General features: G+C 45.0%; 9 protein-coding genes and 1 non-coding gene across 16 annotated transcripts in view; 5 read left to right on the forward strand and 5 right to left on the reverse strand.

Annotated features, from left to right (window-relative positions):
• Positions 1 to 27,319, reverse strand: part of LOC125771157 (protein yellow-like) — a 486,298-nt gene that overhangs the window by 296,058 nt on the left and 162,921 nt on the right. The gene's annotated exons all lie outside the window — the stretch shown is intronic.
• Positions 113 to 1,702, forward strand: LOC125771172 (ribosome biogenesis regulatory protein homolog). The gene is made up of 4 exons (XM_049441562.1): positions 113 to 369; positions 451 to 937; positions 1,016 to 1,272; positions 1,354 to 1,702. The coding sequence occupies exons 1-4, from the start codon at positions 221 to 223 to the stop codon at positions 1,499 to 1,501; spliced, it is 1,041 nt and encodes a 346-aa protein (XP_049297519.1). The 5' UTR covers positions 113 to 220; the 3' UTR covers positions 1,502 to 1,702.
• On the forward strand, positions 1,834 to 3,815 carry LOC125771188 (2-aminoethanethiol dioxygenase). The gene has a single exon (XM_049441580.1). The coding sequence runs from the start codon at positions 2,656 to 2,658 to the stop codon at positions 3,439 to 3,441; it is 786 nt and encodes a 261-aa protein (XP_049297537.1). The 5' UTR covers positions 1,834 to 2,655; the 3' UTR covers positions 3,442 to 3,815.
• LOC125771177 (mitochondrial thiamine pyrophosphate carrier-like) lies at positions 3,860 to 5,080 on the reverse strand. Its single transcript, XM_049441566.1, has one exon. It carries the CDS (start codon positions 4,864 to 4,866, stop codon positions 3,928 to 3,930), a length of 939 nt encoding a protein of 312 aa, XP_049297523.1. The 5' UTR covers positions 4,867 to 5,080; the 3' UTR covers positions 3,860 to 3,927.
• Positions 5,406 to 7,353, reverse strand: LOC125771150 (lariat debranching enzyme). The gene is made up of 2 exons (XM_049441529.1): positions 7,082 to 7,353; positions 5,406 to 7,015 (listed from the first exon to the last, which is right to left on the reverse strand). The coding sequence occupies exons 1-2, from the start codon at positions 7,276 to 7,278 to the stop codon at positions 5,524 to 5,526; spliced, it is 1,689 nt and encodes a 562-aa protein (XP_049297486.1). The 5' UTR covers positions 7,279 to 7,353; the 3' UTR covers positions 5,406 to 5,523.
• Positions 7,551 to 12,306, forward strand: LOC125771141 (kinesin-like protein KIF18A). The gene is made up of 5 exons (XM_049441515.1): positions 7,551 to 7,915; positions 7,996 to 9,291; positions 10,487 to 11,522; positions 11,590 to 11,712; positions 11,803 to 12,306. Exons 1-5 carry the CDS (start codon positions 7,823 to 7,825, stop codon positions 12,003 to 12,005), a joined length of 2,751 nt encoding a protein of 916 aa, XP_049297472.1. The 5' UTR covers positions 7,551 to 7,822; the 3' UTR covers positions 12,006 to 12,306.
• LOC125771184 (ribosome-recycling factor, mitochondrial) lies at positions 9,361 to 10,393 on the reverse strand. The gene has a single exon (XM_049441577.1). It carries the CDS (start codon positions 10,310 to 10,312, stop codon positions 9,491 to 9,493), a length of 822 nt encoding a protein of 273 aa, XP_049297534.1. The 5' UTR covers positions 10,313 to 10,393; the 3' UTR covers positions 9,361 to 9,490.
• Positions 12,553 to 13,888, forward strand: LOC125771173 (28S ribosomal protein S35, mitochondrial). The gene is made up of 3 exons (XM_049441563.1): positions 12,553 to 12,808; positions 12,872 to 12,956; positions 13,022 to 13,888. Exons 1-3 carry the CDS (start codon positions 12,685 to 12,687, stop codon positions 13,818 to 13,820), a joined length of 1,008 nt encoding a protein of 335 aa, XP_049297520.1. The 5' UTR covers positions 12,553 to 12,684; the 3' UTR covers positions 13,821 to 13,888.
• On the forward strand, positions 14,034 to 14,106 carry Trnav-cac (transfer RNA valine (anticodon CAC)). The gene has a single exon. It is a non-coding gene; the product is annotated as a tRNA-Val (tRNA).
• LOC125771148 (putative uncharacterized protein DDB_G0291608) overlaps positions 19,802 to 27,319 on the reverse strand; it is a 72,194-nt gene continuing 64,676 nt past the window's right edge. For 4 of the 5 annotated variants that reach the window (XM_049441527.1, XM_049441526.1, XM_049441525.1 and 1 more), the window contains exons 2-4: positions 25,360 to 25,654; positions 24,878 to 25,182; positions 19,802 to 23,012 (exon numbers count right to left, since the gene is read on the reverse strand). In XM_049441527.1, the coding sequence (XP_049297484.1) occupies positions 21,938 to 23,012; positions 24,878 to 25,182; positions 25,360 to 25,509 (1,530 nt within the window). In that variant the 5' untranslated portion in view covers positions 25,510 to 25,654 and the 3' untranslated portion in view covers positions 19,802 to 21,937. The remainder of the gene's footprint in view (positions 23,013 to 24,877; positions 25,183 to 25,359; positions 25,655 to 27,319) is intronic. The other variant, XM_049441523.1, reaches the window with a different exon arrangement.

The following is a 27,319-nucleotide window of genomic DNA, read 5'->3' on the forward strand; positions in this document are numbered from 1 at the left end:
TGAAATGTGTTCTTCAAGGGTTAATTGAACATCTCGCACTGCGTTGTCTGTGCGTAAAAAGTCTGAAGTTCCAAACTCGAGCCTATAAACGCGCCGGTCGAAGAAGGTAAAAAAAGATGGCTTTTGACAGCTCCCGTTGGTAAACTTTGAAAACGTGTTTACCGGGCAAGTGGAAATAGAAGTTGTGATTTGTAATATTATTTCTCCTGCGCGTATCGCTATGGATATCGTAAAGGAGGTGCTGGAGAAACAGCAGCAGAATCTGCAAAAGTACAAACCGATTACGGTCGAAAAGCCTTTGGAACCGACGATCGACGTGGGCCACATGATGGTGAGCGATCCCAACTACTTCGACGACGAACAGATGAAGTGCGTTAGCTGATGCATTGTGTGTTGTGTGAAACATACCAAACAATTTAATGTTAATACCCTTCCTTGCCTTTTATACAGAGCGGACCGTGAGGCGTATGTGCTAAATTTGACGCGTGATAATGTGCAGCTACTGATCAACAGTATCTGGCAACTGCCGACCGAGCGTGTCGATGAATCGATCGTTGCTAAGCTACCACCACCGAAAGCTGTGTTGCCGCGTGCACGGAAACTGCCCGTCCCGAAACCGCTCACCAAATGGGAAGAGTTTGCCAAAAAGAAGGGCATCAAAAAGCGTCCCCGTGAGAAGAAGGTGTTCGATCCGGTGCTAGACAAATGGGTACCGACCTACGGTTACCAGCGGTACAAGGCCGAAAAGGAGAAGGATTGGGTGTTGGAAGTACCACAGAACGATCCATACCGGGACATGTTCAAGGAGAAGCGCGATTTACGCATCGAGCGTGTGGCTAAGAATGAGGTGTCCCGCATGAAGAACATAGCGCGGGCGAAAAAAATCGCCACACCCCGGACGGGTTTCCTTGGGCCCGAGTCTGCATCCGCGAAACAGGTACGTTTTATCGTAATAAAAACGGGGTCAAACTTTAAATGCCATTAAATTCCAATAAAACACTTTCTCTCTCGCCAGCTTATTACTGCATCGAATATCGCAAAGGCATCTACGGCGTCGGTAGGAGTATTCCAAGAATCGTTACCGAACGATAAACAGGCCCGCGGTATCGGGGTAAAGGAGCTTATGCCGGGTGAGAGGCGCAAGAAGAAAGTATCTTCGCTGACGGGGGAAAAACGGCGCAACATGGAAATAGTGACTAAAGTGTTGAACAAGAAACCGAAGATCGACATCGATCGTGCGATTTCGTTACAGAAGGCAGAAGCACGAGCCGAGTACGTAGCGTTTTCTCGAGATTTTTTTTTTAATTTTTAATTATATTAACGTAATCTTCTTTCTTTTCGATTTTCTTACAGACGCGAAGCGGAGGAAGACGATGAGGATGGTTCGAGAAAGAAGAAAAAGAGTGGAAAGAAAGTGAAAGGATTTAGCCGCAAGAAGCCAAAGGGTGGTCAAGGAAAACGGAATCCTAACAAGCGTGCGGTCGGTCGGAAACGTCGTTAAGCCTAAAGTGTTTGGATGGTTAATGGTAAAAATGCATTTGATATACTTGAATATATAACATTTATATTGAATATCGGTAAGCAGTGGCTCGGTGAAACAAAAAAACACACAAAATGTGCATTTGAAATTAGGAATACAAAAACATCAATATAAATTTCACCCAATATTAAATGTTGGCGCTATATAAATGTCCGAAAAAACAGCTGTTGCCAATTAGGCAAATCATGAAAAGGCTGATGAAAATATCGATCTACAGCGAGAGCACCTTTCCTTCCTCTTCTCCAGCTATTACGTCATCTACGGGTTGTGTTTGCTTTAGGAAGGAGAACACAACATTCCTAATTTATTCCGTGCTGCATCGTAGTAGGTGAAGGACATTAGTATCCTAGCCAACAGCGAAAGCAGCAACCGGGTGCATACCGTGTGTCAATCATTAACACGAAATAGTGTTGCTGCTTCGATCCTCGGGGTTCTCAGGGGGTGAATAAGCTCACGTACGCGGTTGCATTTATTCTGTCCGAACACATTGCGCACAGAACATGCCGCATTGAGCATACCGGCAAAAAAACACATCGAAACGGAACCAGCAGGCAAAGGAACCTATCGGTGTTTCGCTTTATTCTACAACTGTCAGTCGATTGTCAAAGAAATGGGACCTTCGTAGCAGCAGCAGCAGAAAAAAAGTCGAAGGCAAAAACATAACACACACACCGTGTGCTGGAGGGAGGAAAATATGTTTCCAAATTGTCCGCATCAAGCGTAGAGTGGGATTCATCGTTATCGTGTTATCGTGGTAGGCAACATTTTCATCAACCATTCAACCGATTATACAAAAAGGAACTGATACGGATATGCACCGGAGTCGGTAATCAGGGGGGCATTACGGAAGAACTCCGGAACCACCGGACCAAGAAACCAGATTGAAGCTGAATGGTTTAAAGTCCCTTTAACAGCAACACAAACATCGGAATCGGATCGACCCGGTCGAACAATTAATGTTCCTTAACAGGGGAATGTGTACTTGTGTTTCGTGGCAGACTGTCCTGTCGTGGTGAGTGGTGGTGATTAGTTTGCCCATCACGGCCTCATCTCTTCCAGCCGATGTTAACAGTTTGGTGCTAAAAAAATTCAAGAAAAAGCACAGAACCTCCAAGATGAGTACGCTATTTGCACGCGTATTCCGGCAAGCTTGGGCCACATTCGAGCACACGGGTGCGTCCGATGCAAAGTTTGCCACCAATCTGCACGCCCTGCACCGTCTAGTCAGTCAGCTTACTCTCGCTGACATCGGTCTGGAACCGTCGCTCGTCGCCACGGAAACGTTCCAGCAGCCGTCCAAAGCACCCTGCACCTATGTCGGTGTGTTCGAGAACAATCGGTTCGCGATGTCGGTGTTTGTGCTGCGGGAAAACTACACCATGCCGCTGCACGACCATCCGCAGATGCATGGCCTGCTGCGGGTTGTGTCCGGTGCGGTACAAATCTGCAGCTACAGTGAGGTGGCACGACGCGATACGGTAGAGCCAAAGGATGGAACACTGCGACGGCACGTACTGGTCGTAGCGGAGCCGGAAAAAATTATCAGCTCGGCGGCTGGTGACTGTGCCGTGCTGACACCGACCGAGCGTAATTTCCACGAAATAACGGCGATCGGTGGACCGGCTGCATTCTTCGACATACTGAGCCCACCGTACAATCTGTCCAGTCAGCCGCAGTACTATTTCTACCGGAAGGTGCCCGTACCGCGCCATTTAGCCGAAATGGAACCGCTCGGATTCGGTGGACCGAATACACCGTCTGCCCAGGAAGATGAGCGGCCACGGTACGTGCTGGAGACGATTCCCAACCCGGAACACTACTACTGTGATACGGTGCATTACATCACACCGGAGTTTATGTATCATCCGGAGGGCAGCACCACGTCGGATGTAAACGTTTAGAACCGTTTCCTCCTCCTGGGAGCGGGGGACAAGCAGCAGTCGTGCGATAGGAGCGACTGTTTTTAAATAGTACTTTTGCTCGGATTGCTTCGATTGCACCTGTGTTTTGTTGAGTTTCTTTTTTTTTAATTTGTTATTTTGTTTTATTTCCGTACCTAGCGTAGAACGTGTGTCTCTCAGGATGCAACGAGATGAGCAGGTAGAGTTTCTGAACCATTTTAGAATGGTTGGGGATGGTTTGCTTCGTATGAAACCACCCGCACAAAACAATTGCACGCAATTCATAGCGTATCGTATCGTAGTCGAGCTGTAGAAGAGCAATAACCATGCATTTGCAAGCTATAATGTTAAATAAAAACCAAAATTTAATGCTACAGTTAACACTCATACATCATTCTGATGACCAAGGTAGATTGGATTCCGTTTCCGTCCCTAAATAAAGGCGACGTTGTTTATTGTAGCTAGGTATTAGCTTTTATATTTACATTATTTAAAGCTTCGTTCGCTGTTAAACAGCAGCAAGAGTGTGTCGTAGATCGTAAAGTAAAAGGCGGATGTGCAGCCGGCTTTAAGCAGCGACGGTAGCAGCCCTTTGTACAGTCCTCGCAGCCCTTCACCACGTCCGACCTGCACCAGGCAGTGAAACATATGCCGGCAGACAAAGTGCTGTCCGTACGTTTGCCGGCTCTGGGCAAAGCCCTGTATTTGTAGCCGTTTTTTCGTCAAATCTAGCGGGTAAACGAGCAGCTTGGTACAAAATCCGGCCAATCCTCCGCAGACAAACAGCTCGCCGGACGGTAGCTGTGATTCGGCCGGTAAACCCTCCAAACGCTTCGCGAGCGTACCGAACAAATTGTAAAACATAAATTGACCACCGGCGAGTGGTGCAATCTGTAACATGGCCGGACCAACACCACGGTACAGTCCACGCACACCTTCGTGGCGGTAGATTTCACCCAATCCTTGCAGCGCATTCCGATACCCGCGGCCCGGGTCTTGCGAAACTAGCCGCGTACGTATCACATCCAGCGGCATAATGGTAAGCGCGGCAAAGGAACCACTGCACGCACCGCACAGAAACTGCCGGCCCTGGTCGTGTCCCTCCAGCAGCGGTAGATCGCGCAGTATTCGGTTGAACCGCTCGTAGAAGGAAAACTGCGCCACGCCGTACACGAGCGATAGGACCTGTGCCGGATTGTGACCCTTCCAGAATGCCAGCAGCCCTTCCTCCCGATAGATGCAGGCAACGGTTTGTGCGATCGACCGATACTTGGAGTGGCTGGAAGCGGCTTTGATCGGTTCCACTTGCAGCTGTAGTCGAATTTTCAGCACATCCAGCGGCTGACAGATGAAGCGTGTTATGCAGCCCGTTAGTCCACCGGCTAACCCGGCGTACCGGGTGTCACTATGCTTTTCACGGTCCATCCGTGTAATGATGTGATGTGTGTGTGTGTTCCGTTTCCAAACTTGCGTTACATCACCACCTTTCCGCCGTTCGGATGACGACTATCGGTGCGGATGCTGACCTTGCTAACCATCATCCGCGGTGTTGATCGTTGGTTCGTCGCTTTTTTGTGTTGTTCGCTTTTCCGTTTGCCCTTCTGCGTAGAACGAAGACAGGAAGACGTTGATTTCGGTTGTTTTTTTCCTCGTGAGGCAGCAGCAGCAGCCGAACGTACGTATTTCCAGCAAAAGAGATAACGCGTTGAATGACACAAGACGTTATTGCGATCCGAGGAGTAAACATTGCAAAGTTTGTTTTCGTTCGTTCTCTTTTTGGCAACGGACTGTTGCTATGCTCTTCTCACACCTTCGATCACCATGCGGACAATAGTCACAACAATACCACGTGCAAGGACAACAATCCTGGTCTCCTTCTGCTTGGCGGATTTAGCCAAAGGTGCTAAAGACAATTAACTATTTTCTTTGAAAACTCCTCTCTTAAATCCAGCAGATGCAGCACATTTCTCTTCATATAAAATTGTTTTATTTTCGATTTTCCACTCTCTCCAAAATTGCAAACAAAATAATTTTCCGTTATGCATTTTAAACTGCTGCTAAAATAATATTCTTTTTCACGCCTTAGTCACTCTCATCCTTTGTGTAGATCGTTTCATTTCTCCGTTTAAACTTCTTGATGGGTGGATTGTCCAGTGCTTCCGGTTCCATCTGTTGCTGGGGGCTAGATAAATTAAGACCATCTACTGCAAGACCAGATTCCGATAAGGCGGATGTGCTGTGGTCGCCCATTTTCTGTGGAGTTGGATTGCTTACAATACTGCAGTTCGGTGTGGAATCGTTAAACGTTGTCGATAGGTCAGAATCATGTGAATCGTGTTGTCGCCATTTCGGTTGCGGCAATAGCGAGGAAAGCGATAGTTTTGTCTGTACCGGAGTTTGAGGTTCTTTGGGCGAATTTTGCAGATCTTCTGCGTCTTCCTTTCGATCGCAATCCTCATCCTCATCTTCACCGACGTCTAGTTCGTCTGCATTGGAGAATCTAAAAGATCCCTTAGTTGTCACGTTTTGCTCCTTCGCATCCGTGTCAGGCTGTTGATCGACGTAACTGGAAGTATTAAGCTTGTGTCCCGTCATTAGCATAGCAAGCCGTAACGGATCGTCAATGTTGAGCTTATCACAAAACGTCGTCGTCTGGGGGTTCAAAAATGCTTGTGGTTGCTGAACGGAACGCATGTCCATCGTACCTTCTTCGTCCGGCTGATACGGTTCGGCTATTCGTACAAAATTATCCGGAATGGTGAGATCATTATCGAATCGTTCCAACACTTTTGCCTTTTCCTCCTCGGATGGCGTAAAGTTAAACCGCTCGTCGGATCCTTCACCGGGCATGTAACCGTTTGAGGTTCGGATGCTTATCAGATGATTCGTCAGGTTCAGTATTGTCAACCATTCCAGATCGTACTTCAATCGTACAGTAGATACATTGCCTTCCTCCCGTTTCTTGTCGTCCAGATCGGTAGGAATGTCCAGAATCTGCAGAAACCGCCTTTTCGGTAGACATTTATCCAGGGCTAAGAATTTTGTCGCTTTTTCCTCGGAATGTTCAACCAGGGCCGCAAATTTACAGTGCAAATGAGCTGCAAACCAGTACGGTGGTTGCAGCATCCGTACCAAACCTTCGCACGGTGCACTGCCCAGCCTGTTACCCTCGATGTCCTCTCGGAATGCTGGCTTAAAGCGTAGCAGCTGCGTTTCGTTGCCGTACCTTGTGATGCCGCGTGGCCAATCATGCGATAGCATCACATCGACAGTCGGTGTTAACTGTTTCAAGCGAAACACATCGATCTGGCGCTGATGATAAACACTTCGCTTGCACGCCTCATCGTAGGGTGGAAACTCGAAACGACCCTTCAGATAATCGTGACCCTTGAAGATGCCTGAAATGCCACCGATTCGTATACCGTTGCAATCGACCACACCGGCATAGCCAAGGTAAAAAATGTTGGGCGCTACCCAACCACCGTAGGGTAGCTCCTGCAGATAGTTGGATGCTTCATGATTTCCTCCAATGAAGAGCGTTAGGATGGGAGCCTTCTTTTCGCCACTGTAGTACCTGCACACAAAAGCGAACGGGTATAAAACTGATCCATCGTTGAAGTAAGGATTGTGTTGTACCTACTTGTAGAAACTGCACATATCCAAATGTTTCTGCGGGACGGCCATACATTGCAGATCCTGTAGGTTGCGCGTGGATTGAAAATCTCCACAGCATATTAGCAGATCCACCGTAATGTTTTGTTCCTCCTGTATGGATCCGATTAGCTCGTATATCTTTTCCAGCTCACCATGAGCACAGCCTTCAATCGCTATTTTCATTGCAAATCACGTTTTCCTGCTCCAAAATAACTCTAAATGCTACCGCCTTCCGGCTTGTTTGTTGACTGGCAGCAGAGAGAGAAAAAAAAAACATTTAATTTGTCAACAATAAATGCTCTTTATGAATCTTGGCTTCCATAGTATAGCTGTAAACTTTTCACCGGGCCGCAAATTTGTGTTTTTTTTCGAGCGAATACTGCTCGATTTTGCAAACAGTGAGAAATTTTGACCACGTCGCGCACGGTGGGCACACCTCGCATTCGAGCACTTTGTCGTTAAACTGCAAACTGTCAACGGAAATTTGTATTAGGTCAAAATGACGCCAACAGCATACGAGCGAATGCGATTTGGTTCGATCGTCGCATAAACAGTGAAAAAAAGTACGGGTAACCGAACGGGTGTTAAATAAAACGTTCGTACATCCAAGTATACACAGTTTGTGAGAAGAATCGACACTAAAAGGATTGCAACCGGGTCGTACACATCGGAAGCTGTAGGGTTGATTGCTCTGTGTGGTGGAAACGATAGCTAACGTATATGCAAGATGACTGCCGATTCTCGGAAGATTCGTGTTGCGGTACGTGTACGTCCGTTCAACAATCAGGAACTGGAGAAAAACCCTCGAAACATCATCAAGGTAAGAAGCAACTGTGTTTTTTTTGTTGTTGAATGATGGACACCCGATCATTCTAATGGATTATTCATCCCACCCCACAGGTGCTCGATAAATCGACCCTTATGTTCGATCCGGATGAAGATGAGGATGAGTTCTTTTTCCACGGCGTGAAACAAACGCACCGGGATATCACGAAGCGGGTGAAAAAGAAGCTAACCATGGAGTACGATGATGTGTTTGATAATACGGCCACAAACAACGATATCTACGAGGTGTGCATGAAACCGCTCGTACAGTCGGTAATGAATGGGTACAACTGCTCGGTGTTTGTGTACGGTGCGACTGGCGCTGGCAAAACGCACACCATGCTGGGCAGCACCGATTGTCCGGGCATCACGTTCCTGACGATGAAGGAATTGTTTCGCCAGATCGAATCACTGAACGACGTGCGGAAGTTCGATATCGGCATCTCGTATCTGGAGGTGTACAACGAGCTGGTGATGAATCTGCTCACTAAAAGTGGGCCGCTCAAACTGCGCGAAGATGCGAACGGTGTCGTGGTCAGTGGGTTGGTACTGAAACAGATACACAATGCCACCGAACTGTTGGAACTGTTGGCACTGGGCAATCGGAACCGAACGCAACATCCAACCGACGCGAACGCGGAAAGCAGCAGAAGCCATGCGATCTTCCAGGTGCACATTCGCATGGTGGAGAAAAAGACCGGCCAGAAGCGCACGGTGAAGCTGTCCATGATCGATCTGGCGGGTAGTGAACGGGCCGCCAGCACGAAGGGCGTTGGCATACGCTTTAAGGAGGGTGCGAACATTAACAAGTCCCTGCTAGCGCTCGGCAACTGTATCAACAAGTTGGCGGATGGGTTAAAGCACATCCCTTACCGTGATTCGAACCTGACGCGCATCCTAAAGGACAGCTTGGGAGGCAATTGCCAAACGGTAATGATTGCTAACATATCGCCATCCTCGCTAACGTACGACGATACGTACAACACGCTCAAGTACGCGTCGCGTGCGAAGAAAATCCGAACGACCGTACGGCAGAACATTGTGCCCTCGAACGTGCCGAAGGAGTTCCTGGTGAAGAAGGTGAACGAGCAGGCGGAGGAAATTGAGCGACTGAAGGCGAAGTTAGCCGATCTGGAGGAACAGTGTCGAAAGATGGCCCAAACTACTGCCGAATCACCGCCGGTAGACGAAACGTTGCTGAACGACTGGATTTCACGTATCGACAACTGTTACGCCACGATGCGCGAAGCGCTAGAACGCCTGATTGCATTGAAGAGCAAGGAAAAATTGATCAACATGCGTGTTAAGTTGAAGGAACAGGCCGAAGCCATTGCCCGAGTCGTGACGCTTGATGGAAGCCACTTGAATGAGGTAAGTTTTTCTTTTAAGCGCGGTAACTCTAACCAACTAAGGTTACGTAGTAAAATTGATCTTTGTAAGTCAGTTATAGGAGGTCGTTACTGCAAGAAGAAGACGAACTCCCACGAACGCTATCGCTTGCTTTATTTGACTTTCTTTACAAGATCATTCCGGGAACGTCCGGCAAATGTAATGTTGAAAAAGTGTAGCATCATTTATCTCCCAACAGCTCGGATTGTTTCACTTCCATTAACTTTTCCGCTTCCTTTATAAAATTGTCCGCAATGGCCGTAATTTGTGCCTGCGCCTGAAACGCATCATCCTCGGAAACGTTTGTTTGCTTTTTTAGCTTCTTGATCGATTGGTTCTGGGCATCCTTAATGCGATCGCGACATTTGATGAACAGCACCTTAGCATTCTTCGCCAAACCTTCACGATGTTCGCGCGTTACCTTCGGCACCGGAATGAACAGTGTCGTACCGTCCTGCTGCGGGTTCAGGTTCATTCCACTGCGCTGGATGGCTTGCAGCACGACCGGGATGGTTTGGGGAAACGCGACGAGATTAACGACGAGTGTTTTGGGATTTTTGCGCACCACCTGTCCGAGCTCCTGCAGCTGGTAGTCTTTACCCTCGTACGCGATGCGGAGCGTTTCGATGGAACCAGTAGTAGAACGGAGGGAGAGATTTTTCACGTAATCATCCTTCATAGCGGATAGGCTTTTTTCCATCTGTGTTCGCAGACCTTCCAGATCGATCAGATTGCCTAGCTGCTCCTCATTGATTTGTACCTTTGCAGGGGCACCTTTTTTGTCTTTCTTTTTATCCTTTCCCTTGGCATAGTGTCGAACGGGTGGATGTGTAGCTAAGACGACAGTCGGTCCGGCCGGTATATCGAACCGAATGTTTTGTAACGCACTGCAGATGGTTCGATTTGCTGGAACACCATTTGTGGTGGCACAAACGATATCACTACTATTAGTCACTAGCGCTTTAAGGCTAACTGCTCGGAACAGTGAAGTTATTCGTAACATTTTATGAAAAAACAAAAGATCAAATGTTTATCTCTTCTGTTGTGGCGCAAATGTTTGCGGGAATCCGCTGTGTTTTGGGACGTAATCCGAGAAGGAGTTTTGTTTTGAAAATGTGATTTGTCAGCTGTCATATTCGAAATGATCGTTAACCCAAACTGTTGATTCTAATTGCAGGATATTGCAAAGCTGGAAGCTTCTATCGATCGCTGTGGCAAACAGGTTGCGAACCAACAGTCCGATAAATCACGATGGAGAGATCGTCTGCGTCAAACCCGTCGCCTTCGTAATACGATACGGGAGGAAGTAATGCGAAGCGAATTGGCCATTGTGTTGAAAGGATATCTTAGAGGAAAAGAGGCGGAAATTGAAGCGGTCACCGCAACGCTCTGGAAGGATCACGTGCTGCAGATGTCGTTCACGTACGATCAGGAGAACAAACTGTGGCAAAACATCATGATGCTGAGTGGAGATATTATACAGCAGAACTATCTATTGCTCCGGAGCATGGACCGGTTGGACAATATAACGCTGGACAAGTTGAAGCGATTGGTGAAACTAAATCAGCGACAGCGGGGAGTCACATTTTTCGACGACGATTGTCAGCAGGAACGGAACGACATTGATCTCAGTACCAACAGCCTTGACGATATTGCCAATTTATCCGACTGTTCCGAGGATGCTGTTGACTTCCCACCAGACAATGCAGCAACATTGGCGATTGGTGTAGGGGGTGGAACTAACAAACGAGCAAAACTGAATGATGGCAGTGAATCGGAATCTGAACCCTACTCGACGACGCATGACAGTGAAAGCAGTGTGGATCGGAATGTTTTCAAAAAACCGAAAACAGTAAGCCGCGCGATTTCGTTCAAGACGCTTACAGCCGGAGTTGTGGGACGACCTCCAATTTCCCGTCGAACACCGACAAAGCAGACAAAACCAACGGCAACAGCAGCGGCATCACAACGATTGAAAGTACCGCGATTGGTGGTGAATAATGGCTTGGGAGCGAGTGCGCCTGTAAGGAAAAGAATGCTACCAGCCACAGGCCAGGATCAGAATAAATCGGACTCATCGGATGATTCGAATGGCATTGGTAATATTGCAAACTCCACCTTTGATATAGTAACGGCCAAAGACACTGAGGCGGAATCGTTGTTTTCCAATGTTCTCGTAGAATCGAACGTTCCTGCCAATGTCCTGGACAAAGGTAATATATGAAGATAATTGTTTTTTTTTTCGATATTAAATTAACGCATATTTTATTTTGTTCGCAGTGCTTCGTCGTGCTTCTATCAAGGGTGCCAAATTGACTGTTTCAGTTAGTAAGGAAAATCGTAAAAAGAGCCCAAAACGAATCGGAAAGAGTCCGCGCTCGGTGAATCGAACGAACAATCGAAGTTAGTATTATGAACTGTGAAAAATCCTGCGAGTCGGCGCATGCATGCAAGCTAACTGAAAAGTGTCCTTTTCTGAACTCTACTTTCTAGCAAATGCTTCCGCCAGTTCCGTCATCAATCGATACAGAATGATGAAAGCAAAGGATGACTCTACCGGAACGTCGAGTGGTAGCAGCGGCAGTAGTACGTCCTTAGCACCAAAGGTACCGACAGTACGAACCGCCAACAACAATTTCGAATCTGACAGTGACCGGAATCGTCACAATCGGTTGATGGGTATTGTAAAGAAATAGGCCCAGTTTTTCCCCGTGTCACCCAATTACTAAGGTGTTCTGATTCCACAAGCAGGCGCAGAGAGTAACAAGAGCACACGTTTATTTATGGAGCGTATACTATTTACAGCTTTATTGCACACTTGTACGATTCATGGTGCGGTCCTCACTGTTATATATTTTGTATTCAATATTAGCTAAAGCGGGCAGAAGGGAGACTGCCTACTAGTGTAGTAGATGGTAATGACCGTCGTGTGGACGTTGAACGTTTCCAAACTCGACAGTTGATTATAATAAAAGCAAAGGTACGTCTCCAAGCAAATTTATGTTTAAGCAATAATCTCAAAAACGATCTTATATAACTAGTTTAGAGAACATGCAGCCAGTGGGGCAGGAGAGAATTATATGCACACAATCATATTGAATAAAATACACTCGTAGCGCGCGGTTTGAAGAGATTTTGAAAAAAAAACGTTGCATTTAAATCTTCGATGTGTTTTGTGTTGTTTTCGTTAAGTGCGGTCTGTCATTCGTCAAACGTCATTCGGCTGTCAGAATGAAAAACAGCGCAGCTCATGAGGTAATCGAAATCAACAACAAAAGTCGCTCGTTCGCTGTCCGGCAACCCGGGGCCGGATTTATTACACAAATTGTGCTGGGCAGGACGTAAAAGTGATAGAATTAATACGCAACTCGTAGAATGGCTTTGTTTGCACGTTGTGGGCCATTGCCCATGTGGAACAGAACGATACAAGCAGTTGGTTATCGGCTGCAGTCGACTCGCTTACAAGAGGACGGTACTCGTGCCGGTATCGAAGAAGAAGGTTTGTACGGATGCCATGCCCTAGTACGAACAATTTCATTAGACGCTTTTGCTTTCTTTTTAGAATTTCGTGTTTTGAACTTAAAGCAAACAAAGTCTCAGCGGTTGGCACGCCGAAAAGCAGCACGTCCGGATGTTCCACCACCTCGGTAATTTCACTCGTCGTCTTTTAACGTTCAGACATGTGTATATTATTTAGAACATTTGCATACAGATCACAGCAGATGGCAACGGACCAGGATTGGGGTGCCGTGTGGCCAGGACCACGATCTTTCAATCCGTCCGCTGTACCGCTGCCAATCCGGCAGGGATACGTCACCAAGCGCAACCAAATGGCACCGGGCAAGTTTGCCAACGCCGAGTTGATGAAGATTCCGAACTTTCTGCATCTGACACCGCCCGTTATAAAGCGACAGTGCGAAGCATTGAAACAGTTCTGTACCGCTTGGCCAAAGGGGCTAGAGACGGAGGACAAAATGCGGGCAAACTTCCCCCTGACCTGTGTCACGTCGGACTACTGCCACGCTTTGCCAACGATACGCAATCCATTGTCGCGCATTGTGACGGTGCAGCTGCAACTTGGCTCGCTGCAGTTAGATCGACACGCGAAGGATAAGCTGCTGCGGTTGGTAGGCGAACGGTACAATCCCGAAACCGATCTGCTTACGATCGTGACCGATCGGTGTCCATTGAAGAAGCAGAACTATGATTATGCGATCTATTTGCTGACCGCGCTATACCACGAATCGAACACAGTGGAACCGTGGGAAGCGACCAAGAGTGAGGCCGATATGGAGTATTTTGAGTTCGAAACGAGTCGCAGCAAGCGCAATGCGGAGGCGACACTCAACTGGAACCGGAAGGAAGGTGACAGCGGATGGTTACAGGTGCCGGACGCGTATGCGGACGCAGTTTCGAAGTTGTTCAACGAAGGTGAAAATGAGTATAATTTAACCAAATATAAAGAACAAACGTTAGCCTTGTTGGGGTTGAGTGAGGAAGCGAGTAAATAATGCTTTCGACGATAGTGTAGTGAGTAGCGGAGAAAACATGATAATAAAAAGAATTAATCGTAATCAATTATTTGAAGTTGAAAGGGTGATTATTTTGATCGAAACGAAGTAAATCATATGGAGAGTAATTAGGAGTGAAAAAGAGCCTCGCGCGTGAAAGAGACAACATTAGCGCCGCTTCAAAATGGTATTTTACGCACCCGCCCTTCAAGCGTTTCCGTAGTGTAGCGGTTATCACGTCTGCTTCACACGCAGAAGGTCCCCGGTTCGAACCCGGGCGGAAACAGATATTTTTTTTATTTATTTTTTCTATTAGCTTTTCCAAAGCGTTATAAGTGTTTAACATTCTTTTTCGTTTGTTGATAATCACGTAGAAACATTTCTATCAAAAACTGTGAGAGAGTGATCGCCGTTGTAATTAATGTGGTACTCTCTTTTCTGTCGTTCAAATCTCCATTGCTTCCATTGGAAGAATGTCCCACAAATGATCAATTTCACCATCTTGTATAGTCCCATTCCCATTTTTATTTCCATTAATGAACTATTTGGCAACAAAGAAGAATGGTAGCAGCATGCTTTTGCTGTTAGATTTGTCTTCTTCTGCCTCCTAGTAGGGGTTGATTCAACTATTAGGTAACGCAAAAATAGTGAATTTGTGACCCCATCGAACTTCAGAGTTTTGAGGCATTTTTTTTTGCTTTAAATGAAATACACGACATTACGCATCGCCGTTTAATGTTAAAAAATTGATGACTGTCAGAAATTTTCTCATCAATTGATTCTGATAAAAAATTTATTTCTTACATTTATGATTAAATGTGATTTACTTACCTCTCTGCACACGATAGCAGCATACGCAGCATACTTTACTTTCACAAAGGAAAGCATTTACTTCGGAAGCATTTTTCTTTCACTCACTCACTACAATGTGCTTTTGCACATTTCAAACACCACACGCGCTTATAACGACCACATTTTCCAATACACTATTTCACGCAATGAGCAAAAAAAGCTCATTGAGAAATGGATATAACTTTTTTATTTTCATCAAAAAAAACAACCAACACTTGTGCACAAAGGCACAGCCCTTAAATGCGATTTGGCACATTTAAAAAAACACATTCGCTTGACAATGGCCACATTTTAAAACACACGAATTAACGCAACAAGCTTATTGAGAAATAGACTTAAACTTTTCGGCACTAAAAAGCAACCAACACTTCCCTTTTTCTATGGACAAAGGACAGATACACACTTCACAGCACTTTGGCACATTTAAAATAGCATACACGCGGCTACTATGGCCACATTTTTCACACAATAAAAGCGATTCACGATTACACGCAATCAGCCACCAGAGCTCATGGAGAAAAGGACATAACTTTTTTCACTAAAAAAAACAGCCAAAAACTACACCCTTCAATGGACTTTGGCACATTTTAAAACACTTGCCTACAATGGCCACATTTTAAAACACACATTTTCATTGAGAAAAGAACATAACTTTTTTTCACCAAAAAACAGCCGACATATTAAATTTTTTTTCTGTGCACTTTCCCCAACATGTACCGGAAGTTTTTATTTTAATTCCAATTAAAATTTGGAATTTTTATTAATTTCAAACTTGTACTAACTAGCCGAAACTTGCACGGAGGTTATGAAAGAACAAAACGAACACCACACCATTCTGACACGGTTTTATGACAAAACTCGTTTTGTAAAATGTACCGCACAACACAAATACCAATAATTTGCCAATAAGCCAAGCTTAGTGCACGTATAGTACACGCACTGATTTTAAATTTGCTTACACGCACACGCGTATCTTCCGCGGCGTCAGCGTACAGCAACGAAGGACTGCGAACGCAAAAACGAACATTGTCTTCGGAAGTGAGGGCAATATGGAATAAATCTTATTATCTCTTAGTCATGATTAACACAATATCGTTAAACTCGAAACTATATTGATAACTTATTCAAATCCGAAAGAGTTCATCAGAAGCCAAACGCACTAATTCGGGCCGCTTCACTTCTACACAGTAGTATGGCTCTTTCACTTACACTTGCGAACAAGTATCACGCCACGCCACGCGGTGTCAAAACCCAAGCCGACGCTGGGAACAATTGCCGCACGTTCTAATCGAAATTCTTCACTGTTTTAAAGTAAATGAATACACGAATTCTTATTCTAACTGTTCTTTGTATCGATTAACATCCTCGAGAACAAGAAAATCACTGTTTTTGCAACAAACAATAGCATTTGAAACAGCATCTACGCACCGAGAGTTTTTTTTATCTTCACTCAACCGCTGCCCGATCACTACTGATCGAAATGGCTCCTTATCGCACGATCATTATCTGTACGCGCTTCGATATCCCGACGCACCTACACCACCACTATGAATGATTGGCGAAGTGACCCGATCCCAGCATTCGCACACACTTCGCTCCTCCTTCGCGACGGAATGAAAAAGCTTCTCGTTTTAAAATTTTAAATTAACGGAAAATGGAGGCATAATAAATAATAGTTTTTAATAACTGTTAGTTGTGATTAGTAGAAAAACTCTTTACAGGGTTATTAGTTCGATCATGTGGCAATGATTTTTTTTAGAAAAGCGGCTCCTTTTCTTTTTTTTCCTTTTTTAGAAAAGCGGCACTTTTTAACTTTCATAAAAAAACAACCAACACTTGTGCACAAAGGCACAAAGACTTCACACATTTAAAATAACACATTCGCCTGATAATGGCCACAATTTTAAAATACACGAATTAACGCAACGAGCTTACTAAGAAATAGACTTAAACTTTTCGGCACTAAAAAGCAACCAACACTTCCTTTTTTCAATGAACAAAGGACAGATACACACTTCACAGCGCTTTGGCACATTTAAAATAGCATACACGCGGCTACAATGGCCACATTTTTCACGCAATAAGCGAATCACGATTTTACGCAATCAGCCACCAGAGCTCATGGAGAAAAGGACATTACTTTTTTCACTAAAAAAAAACAACCAAAAACTTGCAAGGGCACATACACCCTTCAATGGACTTTGGCACATTTTAAAACTCTTGCCTACAATGGCCACATTTTAAAATACACATTTTCATTGAGAAAAGAACATAACACTTTTTTCACAAAAAAACAGCCGACACTTTAAATTTTTTTCTGTGCACTTTCCCCACCATGTACCGGAAGTTTTTATTTTAATTCCAATTAAAATTTGGAATTTTTATTAATTTCAAACTTGTACTAACTAGCCGAAACTTGCACGGAGGTTATGAAAGAACAAAACGAACACCACACCATTCTGACACGGTTTTATGACAAAACTCGTTTTGTAAAATGTACCGCACCGCACAAATACCAATAATTTGCCAATAAGCCAAGCTTAGTGCACGTATAGTACACGCACTGATTTTAAATTTGCTTACACGCACACGCGTATCTTCCGCGGCGTCAGCGTACAGCAACGAAGGACTGCGAACGCAAAAACGAACATTGTCTTCGCAAGTGAGGGCAATATGGAATAAAACTTATTATCTCTTAATCATGATTAACACAATATCGTTAAACTCGAAACTATATTGATAACTTATCCAACACCGAAATAGTTCGTAAGGAGTCAAACGCACTAATTCGGGCCGCTTCACTTCTACACAGTAGTATGGCTCTTTCACTTACACTTGCGAACAAGTATCACGCCACGCCACGCGGTGTCAAAACCCAAGCCGACGCTGGGAACAATTGCCGCACGTTCTAATCGAAATTCTTCACTGTTTTAAAGTAAATGAATACACGAATTCTTATTCTAACTGTTCCTTGTATCGATTAACATCCTCGAGAACAAGAAAATCACTGTTTTTGCAACAAACAATAGCAATTGAAACAGCATCTACGCACCGAGAGTTTTTTTATCTTCACTCAACCGCTGCCCGATCACTACTGATCGAAATGGCTCCTTATCGCACGATCATTATCTGTACGCGCTTCGTTATCCCGACGCACCTACACCACCACTATGAATGATTGGCGAAGTGACCCGATCCCAGCATTCGCACACACTTCGCTCCTCCTTCGCGACGAATGAAAAAACTTCTCGTTTTAAAATTTTAAAAGCCGTTTTTAAATTAACGGAAAATGGAGGCATAATAAATAATAGTTTTTAATAACTGTTAGTTGTGATTAGTAGAAAAACTCTTTACAGGGTTATTAGTTCGATCATGTGGCAATAATTTTTTTTATAAAAGCGGCTTCTTTTCTTTTTTTCCTTTTTTAGAAAAGAGGCAACCACCGTGTGGTTGTATGCCGTGGCTATAAGGAAGGTTGGCTTCTGCGACCAACATTCATTCGAATTTTCCATACGGCAGGGTCCATACTCCGCCTGCCGTTTGATCCGCCACTGTAAGTAACATAAACCCCGCCTCCCACTACCCTCTGTGTTACAAATTGTTACGATGGCAGTAACCACGTGATAGTTGAATGATTCCTACTTGCAACCCAGAGTAGGCTGTGTTTGAAAGTTGGCATGCACCTGTCAAGATTGTACATTCAGCAAATCTGGATCTATTCTTTTGGCGAATGCGCCGTAATTGACCCGTGACCATGTGTAGCTTGTGACAAAAGATGGTAGCTTTCAAGAAGCGTTATAAATCATGCTGATTTTCAGTGAGGAAGTGTAGTACCGTTCGAACAAGTGTGGCGTACGAACGCAGTGATAATGTGCTCCTCCATTGCCAGCTGTGTTGGAGACTTCATCCCTACGGTAGCCATTTTTTTGAGTCTGACCAGTGGTGTCTTTGGTGATCTTTCAGCTGGAGTTGCTGAATTACCGAAAAGTATAGCGAAAACATCGAACGAGCAGCAGCTTCCCACATCTGGACCTTTGCTCAACACGGAACCATCTTCTCCATATGAAATGGTGGCACATTCGGATTACAATAACCGTTTGCTTACCCAGCTTAAAGCATCGTCTAGCGAGCAAAAGCATGAACACCGCAGCACTCCTTCGTTCGTGACCACTCTACTACCTACGCCACCTACCCGTAAGCGTTTGTCAAATGAGATACCACGTCGGACTCGCTACTCACCTGTACCTGAAGCAACGGAAGAAGAACCTAACCGATCTTTGCCAACACCGGGACGCTACTACGATAGCTATGGCGAGTGGCATCATGGCGGAGACGACACACCACACTGGGCGACAACACACGGACCGACGCAGCTGTACTATGGCAACAGCGGTAATTGGGGTTGGAAACCACAGCATCATGCTCACCCTCAACAGCAACACCATAGCAACGTGCTGGCGGAGATCTTGGATACTAGTGCACTGTATCCTCCGCTTCAATACCAGCAGCACCATGGACTACTTGGACTGCAACTGTTCGTACTGCTGAATCCCGTTCTGACGCTTGGCACGGTGTCATTTCTCATGTGCCTCATTAACGCTGTACTAGGTCTGCTGGATAAAGTCAAGTTACCGCTTATACGTGCGCAGGAAGTTGATCGGATTGCTGCAGGTACGAACACACCGGCTAGAATTCGTGACGGGCGTGATGAGCATGTACTCGATCAGCTTTACCAATATCTTACCGCTGCTACCGACCATCAGCTACATCAGGAGCGGAATGAAAGCTTTGTTCCGGGGAGATCCTGAATTGCTTGTAATTGTTATTAAATAACTCATCCTGTTAATTAGTCTTAAGAGTATTGTAGTGAAGCTCCATGCTTTCCACGTGGTCCCGGATCGTTCTATTTTTCCGATTCGAACGTTAACCTTTCTATGCTGCAAATGTACTATCTTACATGTCATATTTGCATTGTTCAACGTCTGTCCATTTTTATTCATTTGTCTACTAACTATGAATCTATGACCTGCAAACAAAATAGCTGACTGAATGTGTCGGTGATATTACAGAGGAAATTTAAACCATTTTAAAATTGCAAAATACAATATACTACACACACGAAAAATGCATACTTTATATGATGTTTTGAAACATTTATTGTATTACGTTTACTGTTTAGTGTTGTTCTTTGTTTCATCTATTTGTTTTGCCTCTTCACACGGTTTCCTTCTGCTGAGTCTACCGTACCACTTCGTCTTCACACCTTTCATACCAACTATACCACATTACATTACCGAACTTTCGCTTTCTCGGCGCTACAAACACACATGCTGCTTCCATAGTTTCGAGTTATTATAATGCTTACAGTTTTTGCCTTGAAACATACTGTCGCCGAGCGAGCGTACGCCGTCGTGGAACCGTAATAGGAACACCTTGCAAACCTGCGGGTGAACGAAATGCGTGCAAAGTGTAACAGGAAGCTACTGGTGATCGGCGATTCGCGCCGTTCCCACGATAGGGATAGGAATTTAGGCTTAAGTCATTTTTCAGAAGTCAGAAAATTAGTATACAAGAACTGAAAACTTTAATAAAAGGAGATGCTTGTCCGAAACAAGCCCCCCAGGACAGGAGCGATTCGCTCCGGCTTGGATACGATAAGTGAGATTTGTCGTGGTCGAATACAAATGCGTACAGTTTACTTATAAATCGGTGCTTGGATTAGTAGTCAAACAAAACCAATGTATCGTTCTAAGCAAAATCGTCCACGTACTGTACGTGCAAAGCATCCCGTTGCAGAACCGAGCCCTGATGCTGCATTCCACGCACGTTCTTCTGCAGGAAAGACGGTTGACTGCGAGGACAGCGCAGCTGTCACCGCAACCTTTATACCAAAGGCGATGTCATCCGAACAGAGTTCGGAGAAAAACTACAATGTACTGAGGGCTTCAATCTTAATTGATGGAGCCTCAGCTGGCGCTCTCTGTAAGCGTCTAGGCAAATTTCGGAACGATTATTCTGGTTATATCCAGCTGGTACACTCTTCCTATGAGGCATCAGCGAAGAAGGATTCCTTCTTTAAGAAGAGTACACAAGTTTCTACAGTATTACACTATGAGTACACTTATTGTATCCAAGTCGGAGCGCATCGCTCCTGTCTTGGGTGGCTTGTTCCGGCAAGCGTCACGCACATTACTCGTTCGCTAAACCTAGGGACAGAAAAGGTATGATTGGTTTCTTGGTTTATATTCATATTTATATATATCGCTCGAAGTTATACACACATGCAAACCCGCAAAGTCCACCGCGTCCACTGCTTGTGCGATCGTTTTTACGGGGTAACCGGCAAAACAGTTGAGGCGTCGTAGGCGCATGCATACAAGCTGGAAACTACTGTTTAGACGGCTTTGCACACATCCACCTCGCTGCTAGAAACATTCGAACGGGAAGGTGAAACAAGATACGCTCCCACAAAAGGGAGAAGCTTAAAAGTTCAATAATTTGTTCATCATTCTTTTTTGGGAAAAGCACTTCGAGCGCTTCTAAATCTGATCGTCCATAAGGTATTACACGCTAAAATCCAGTTGCACGAACCTCAACATAAAATGCAACAACAAATAATAACCATGTGGCGACATCTAGCGAGCGCTAGCTGTACTTACTCGGCCATCATACTCGCGGAATTAAAGATTTGTTGTTCTACCAAAAAAAAATCCGAGTGCAGCTTCTTAAGTGCTTCCTCAGCACCGAAACCGATCGACCGGGACAGGACATAGGACATTTATGCAATGACTGGATCAATGAAGATGGCTAGCACAATTTGAACGATACGTCCACCCGTGTGCCCATTTGGATCTAGACGGGCCGCCTCGAGTCGTCCCGCTGATAAAAAGTAAACTTTACTTTAGAAAGTACAATTAAAACTACACAAAACGAAACTAAACTCTGCCTAGTAATATTTTAGCTACATTATCATTACAAGTAGTGGGTGATGGTGGAGTGGGGGGAAGCGTTCGATGAGGAACGGACGTGAAGCTGGATGACGTTGATGATGACGGAAATAATAGCTGCGGGCGCATGAGCGCGCGTTGTCTCTAATCTGGAACATCGGCAAACAATGTTCCTTTACTGTTTCTTCCACGCACCATGGGAAAGCCCATGACAGGGTAGAGAATGGGGCCGATCTACGTTCACTACCACCAGTGCACCAGGGACGCCGACGTCGGGGTAGGTGGTGGGCAAGCGGCAGTGGACGGGAGGGCTATGGCCTAGTCCTTGTTGCTCATTGATTCTGCGCTTTCCGTCGACTGGCGGCCACCCTCGGACGAGGCGACGCTAGTGGTGCCACCACCGTTCGGAAGGCTGCCGGAGGAAGAAGTGGCCGCTCCAGCTCCACCGCCGCCACCACCGCCACCCGTCGTACCATTGCTCTGCTGTTCGCCATTGCCAACCTTCGACTGGGAGGTGGGTTTCGGAGTGGCAGGTGGTGCGGCATCGAATGATTGCACCTGGGCCTCGTACAGCAGCTGCATGATCTTCAGTGAGGTTAGCGAGGATATTCGTTCGGGCAGCTTGCGCAATACTTCGCCCACGTACAACCCGTACGCACCGTGCTCGTCCAGGTGGGCCTGATGTTCCAGATTGTTCTGGTACTTGACCGTGCGGTTGAGGTTAAAGTTGGACAGCGAAGCCTCGTCACCGTCGTAACTGACGCGGGCCCGTTTCGGCAAACCGTACGACACCTCCACATTGGACATGGCGGCCGGGATAGGCGACTCCACTGGTGTCGGTTGCTGGTGGTGATGGGGATGACCGGAACCGGTACCCCCACCCGCACCGTGCTGTAAAGCGGCTGCCGCTGCACTACCGGACGCACCGCCCGGTCCATGTGCATGGTGATGCTGATGGTGACCACCGCTGGCCGAACCCGGCATGCCGCTTCGCCCGAACGGATGATGATGGTGATGGCTGGCGCCGAGTGGCGTCGAGTGAGGCACCTGCTGCTGGCCGGGTGGTCCTCCCGATTGCGAGGAACCGCCACCGCCCGGCTGATTACTGTGCGGTGGCGGCAACTGATGGTCACGCTGATGCGGGTGCGGTGGCTGCAGATGATGCAGGGACATGGGATCGTGCGCGGACGGGAAACCGGCACCGGGCGGTGCACCGAACGGGCCATGGCCTTGCAGCTTCAGGTGCTGCTGGTAGTGTAGTTGAGCTTGGGAATTTTGGGCCGCTACTGCCATCTGCTGGAGGTCGAGATAGGCGTGCAGATCGTCCTTTACATCCTCTTGCTGTTCACGCTGCCGCTTCCGCAGTATGTTCATTGGGTTTGTCTCGTCATCGCTGCGAAAACGGGTCGGCAAGGAAGAAATGGAAACGAATTAATAGTAACGCACAAACGAAGAACTTCATTGCATGAACTTTAAGCTTTAAAATGAACTTAACAAATTGAGAGCGTTTAAGTCTTAATGCTCATTAAATCCTTGAATTTCTAATAAACTAAACTTCACCGTAGCTTTCAAACATTACTTAAGTTATGATCAAAGATGATATGATCAATTTCTTCCGTAATCAATCGTTGCTTTAGGCGAAGAGGTTACGAAGTTTTACAGGTTGAAGAAATTTCTCATCTCAAAATACCTTTGGCGACGATGCTGACTAATACTCATACATACGCTTCTGAAGTATACACTCTAATCTAAATCCCTGTTGGTCGAGTTCGTCCGGAGAATGTTTAGAAAGAATGTTGGGTCCCAGAAGTATGGAAGGAAAATTGAGGAGTTCTATGAATTGTATGATGATCTAATAATCGTCCAACGAAATATGCTCACCAGACTTGGGATGGTTGGTTATGTCAGAAGAATGACACCAACCATCGTAAAATCTTCCCTAAAAGGCACGATGAAACTTAAGTCGAAGCTAATAACTAGCAAATCCCAGAATTCGAATTCTATAAAGATTCGCAATTAAATCTTGTTTAGATTTTCAAAGGCAAAGCGCTAAGTTTTAAAACTAGGTGGTACCTTTAGCATGATTGGGTGCCATAACATAACCAAGAATATTGGATGGATATAAGAATTGATGTAATTTGTTGATTAAATTAACAAAGAAATTCTCCAATTTCTTCCTATTCCCCACTAACAGACTAGGTGTATTAGACCAAACATCGAGGTGCCATGGATATTCCGTGTTATAAATAAAATCTAATCGTTGCAAAAAGTTGGTAAAACGACAGCACAACTACAAGCGCATACTTTCAAATAATCTGTTTTCCCGCAATTCACCCCCAGCCACATCTCGGCGGACTATCTTATGGCTCTCCTCCCGTCCAACGACCAACCGAATGTCTGAAGGAATCATACAAGACATCATACTACAAATCGCTTGTAACCGAAGCGTGACTCTCATAGCCACGCTTTTGATTGGTTTAAATTAGAACCATATTGGTCGCTTTTCAACGTGCCACGACGACGAACATAACAGAACAACATCTTCAACATCTCACACTCTATTGCTTCTAATTTACTTTTCAAAGAAATAAATTTATTCTTAAACACCATTCCGTTCCCCGGACGGGCACAAATATGGGCGTTGGCCGATGGTCGGTGGCAGCACTTAAAGCCATTAGTTGGCGGAATGGATTGAAAAGTGTACAGAGCGACGGATCTTCGTTTGCAAGCGAAACGAAATGGAGAAGTAAACAAAATATTTTAATCCAATGCCTTCTCGGTTCTTGTAATGATCTCTTTTAAGGTTCATCCACAAGATCCGTTTGTGGAATACCCAATTTAAGCTAATGTTTATTAATTATATTGAGTTATGCATCGGTTTACGTGCTTGGTCAAAATTACCACATCATGGCCAACAATTAGGCAACACGCATCAAACCCCAAAACGAACGTTCATTGTTGCTATAATGGCGCAAACATACATGAACATGTGTTCCTTCTAATATCTCCTCCTTCCATTCTTGTGTATGCGATCCATTTTAATCTGAAGTCGCTCAACAGATTGTTTCTCTACTCTAAACCGGACGCGTACTAAATGCTATATTACATCTATCGCGCAATGTTGGAATATGCTGAAGATGGAGATGTTGTCCACATACACCGCTCTCGACGTGTTTCAATTGTTTAATGAGAATCAAGTGATGTTATGATCACTCTTGACCACAGTGCCAGAGAGTTGTCTTAACACAGATAACTTACGTATCGTCCGGTTCGCCGTTCGGCGCACGGGGTCTCCGGATTTTGATGTGTTTGTTGAGAAACTTGAGCTTCTCGAGCAGTGGCCACTCGCTGCAGTTGACGCCGTTCTTCATGATGCGCCGCTCGACCGTGAACCGGCACCGGAAGTAGGTCATGCGCTTCTTGCACTGTTCCACGTCCATCTCGCACAGTCGGCTCAGCTCGCGCCAGGCCTTCTCCTTCTTCGACTGGAACTTGTAGTGCGGGTGACTTTTGTCGTACAGCACCGGCATCCGGCGGTAGTAATCGCATAGTTTTTCATCTTTCTACAATGAGAGTAAAGAACAGGAGGGGAAGTTGGACTGTTAGTTTCAACTGCATATTACATTAGTACAATAATTATACATTATTGAAGAATTGCGTAAAGGGAGTTATTAGTACATTCTTGCTGACTTGTTATGACAGCAGCCTTTATGACAGCTGTCAGCCTACTAAGAACGAACCTCCAAAACATCGCTGGAACCATGGCTACTGCGACCATTCGATTTCGGTGACGTTTGATAGTTCGCTGCGAGTGCGCTAGCGGGCAGCAGGTTGAAGAACGGTGGAGACAACGATGGTATCATCGTTAGTTCCGGCAGTAGTTCCATCATTTTGGGTATTGTGTTTTATATTTCCGTTTTCTTCTATATACTGAACTTAAACTAAACAAGTGTTTCACTTTTTTGTTCACAGATTTTCACGCTTCGAGCAACATATTAGAAGGGGTGGAGGATCACTGGTATAAAACGCATAAACCTTCACCAGGGGAAAAAAGATAAATTATCTTTAATAAAACAGATATAAACACCGACGTAGAAAGAAAAAAAAGAACATCAGTTCATCAACGCATTTAGCAAATCATCACACGTTTCGTTTTAACATTAAGGCACGATTTCTTAAACCTAGCCATTTATTATGGGTGAGAACAACAACACGACGGAGTGGACGGAGACGCCCGGGGATAAACCGGGTGGGAGAGAAAATGTATACGATGTAAATGAAAATAGAATTCATAACACTGGTATTTCAAAATTTTATGTTTCAAACGTTAACATCTTTTCCCATTTCGAAAGCCCATTTGTGAGAATGTAAACAATCATCTTCGGTCCGGGGGTAGCCTGAATACACCACACACACAGTCATTCAGCAGAAAACCCATTCCCAGCACAAGAGAAGAGTAGCGATAAGCGGGAGAAAAGGGATGGGAAGGTAAAGAAAATAAGATAAATGTTGAAATATAAAAATGTAAAAGCCATCACGCTCGCGCACACGTGGAGAGCTGAACAGCAGAACAAGCAAGCTTTTAACATAAATAAATAGCCAAAGAATATTACTTCACAAACAACAGGAAAAGTAATCTTGACATGGATGGGGTGAGGCCCGGTTGTGGTGAGGGTTAAAGTTTCTTTGCTTGTTGAAATATTTCTCTCATTCGTTTCACACACAGACACAGAAATTCCGATTAGGTTTAATAAACTTGTTTTTGTAGTGTGCTGTTTTTTGAATGAACGTTTTGAATTACAAAAAAAAGTATCGAACAAACACATAACACATGTCTTCGATCACCGACCTTTATAGTGGAATTCGTTATGATAATAATAATAATAAAAAATGGAAAACTAAAATTAAACAAGCGAATGGTTTTGTTAAAAAAAAAACATCAAGAAACCGGTCTCGGATCGTGAAAGGGCGAATAACGTATTTTGTATACACCGACAGACACATATACACGTTAAGAGGCTCGTTTCATTGGGATATATTAAATTTATAATGAATTTATGAAAATGGCCCCATAAGAAACTATGCGAACCAAAAACCCCACATGATGATGATGATGACGATGATGATGCCAGCAAATGCATCTACGGCATAATGAATAGAGAGAAATTAAGTCGAACGAATCCTCGGCGCGCGTTCGATGTCGCAACTTGCGGTCGAATAAACGTATAAAAACTTTACCCATTTGTGATGACAAGAGGGATGGGGAAGTGCCTCCGGTTAGGAGAGTGTAGGGAAGCAAAAGGGTGAGATTATGTGTTATTTGAATGGAAGCCATCCGGCAGTAAAACATCGCCCGACACTAAAACTACCGAAATCTGCGTTGAATGAGACAGTCGTTCGATCAAACAACACACAATTGTCTTTTTTTATTTACAGTGGGTTCAATAAAAACACAACTAAATGATGTCACATCGTGAGCCGCGAGTAAAATGGTGATCGTAGTGAATTGTGATATACACACAATGTGTTTACACCACCCTTACGGCATTTACATTTACACCGAATGCGTTTCGAACGAAAGGACGAACGCGTGAGAAATGACACTTCACAATCGTAGTAGTAGGTCGCGCGCGCGCGCACACACCTGTCACTTTAGGATGCAGAAGAGGAATAAAAAACAAACACACACACAAGCGCGCG

This window comes from Anopheles funestus, chromosome 3RL (assembly GCF_943734845.2).
Source record: "Anopheles funestus chromosome 3RL, idAnoFuneDA-416_04, whole genome shotgun sequence".
NCBI lineage: Eukaryota > Metazoa > Arthropoda > Insecta > Diptera > Culicidae > Anopheles > Anopheles funestus.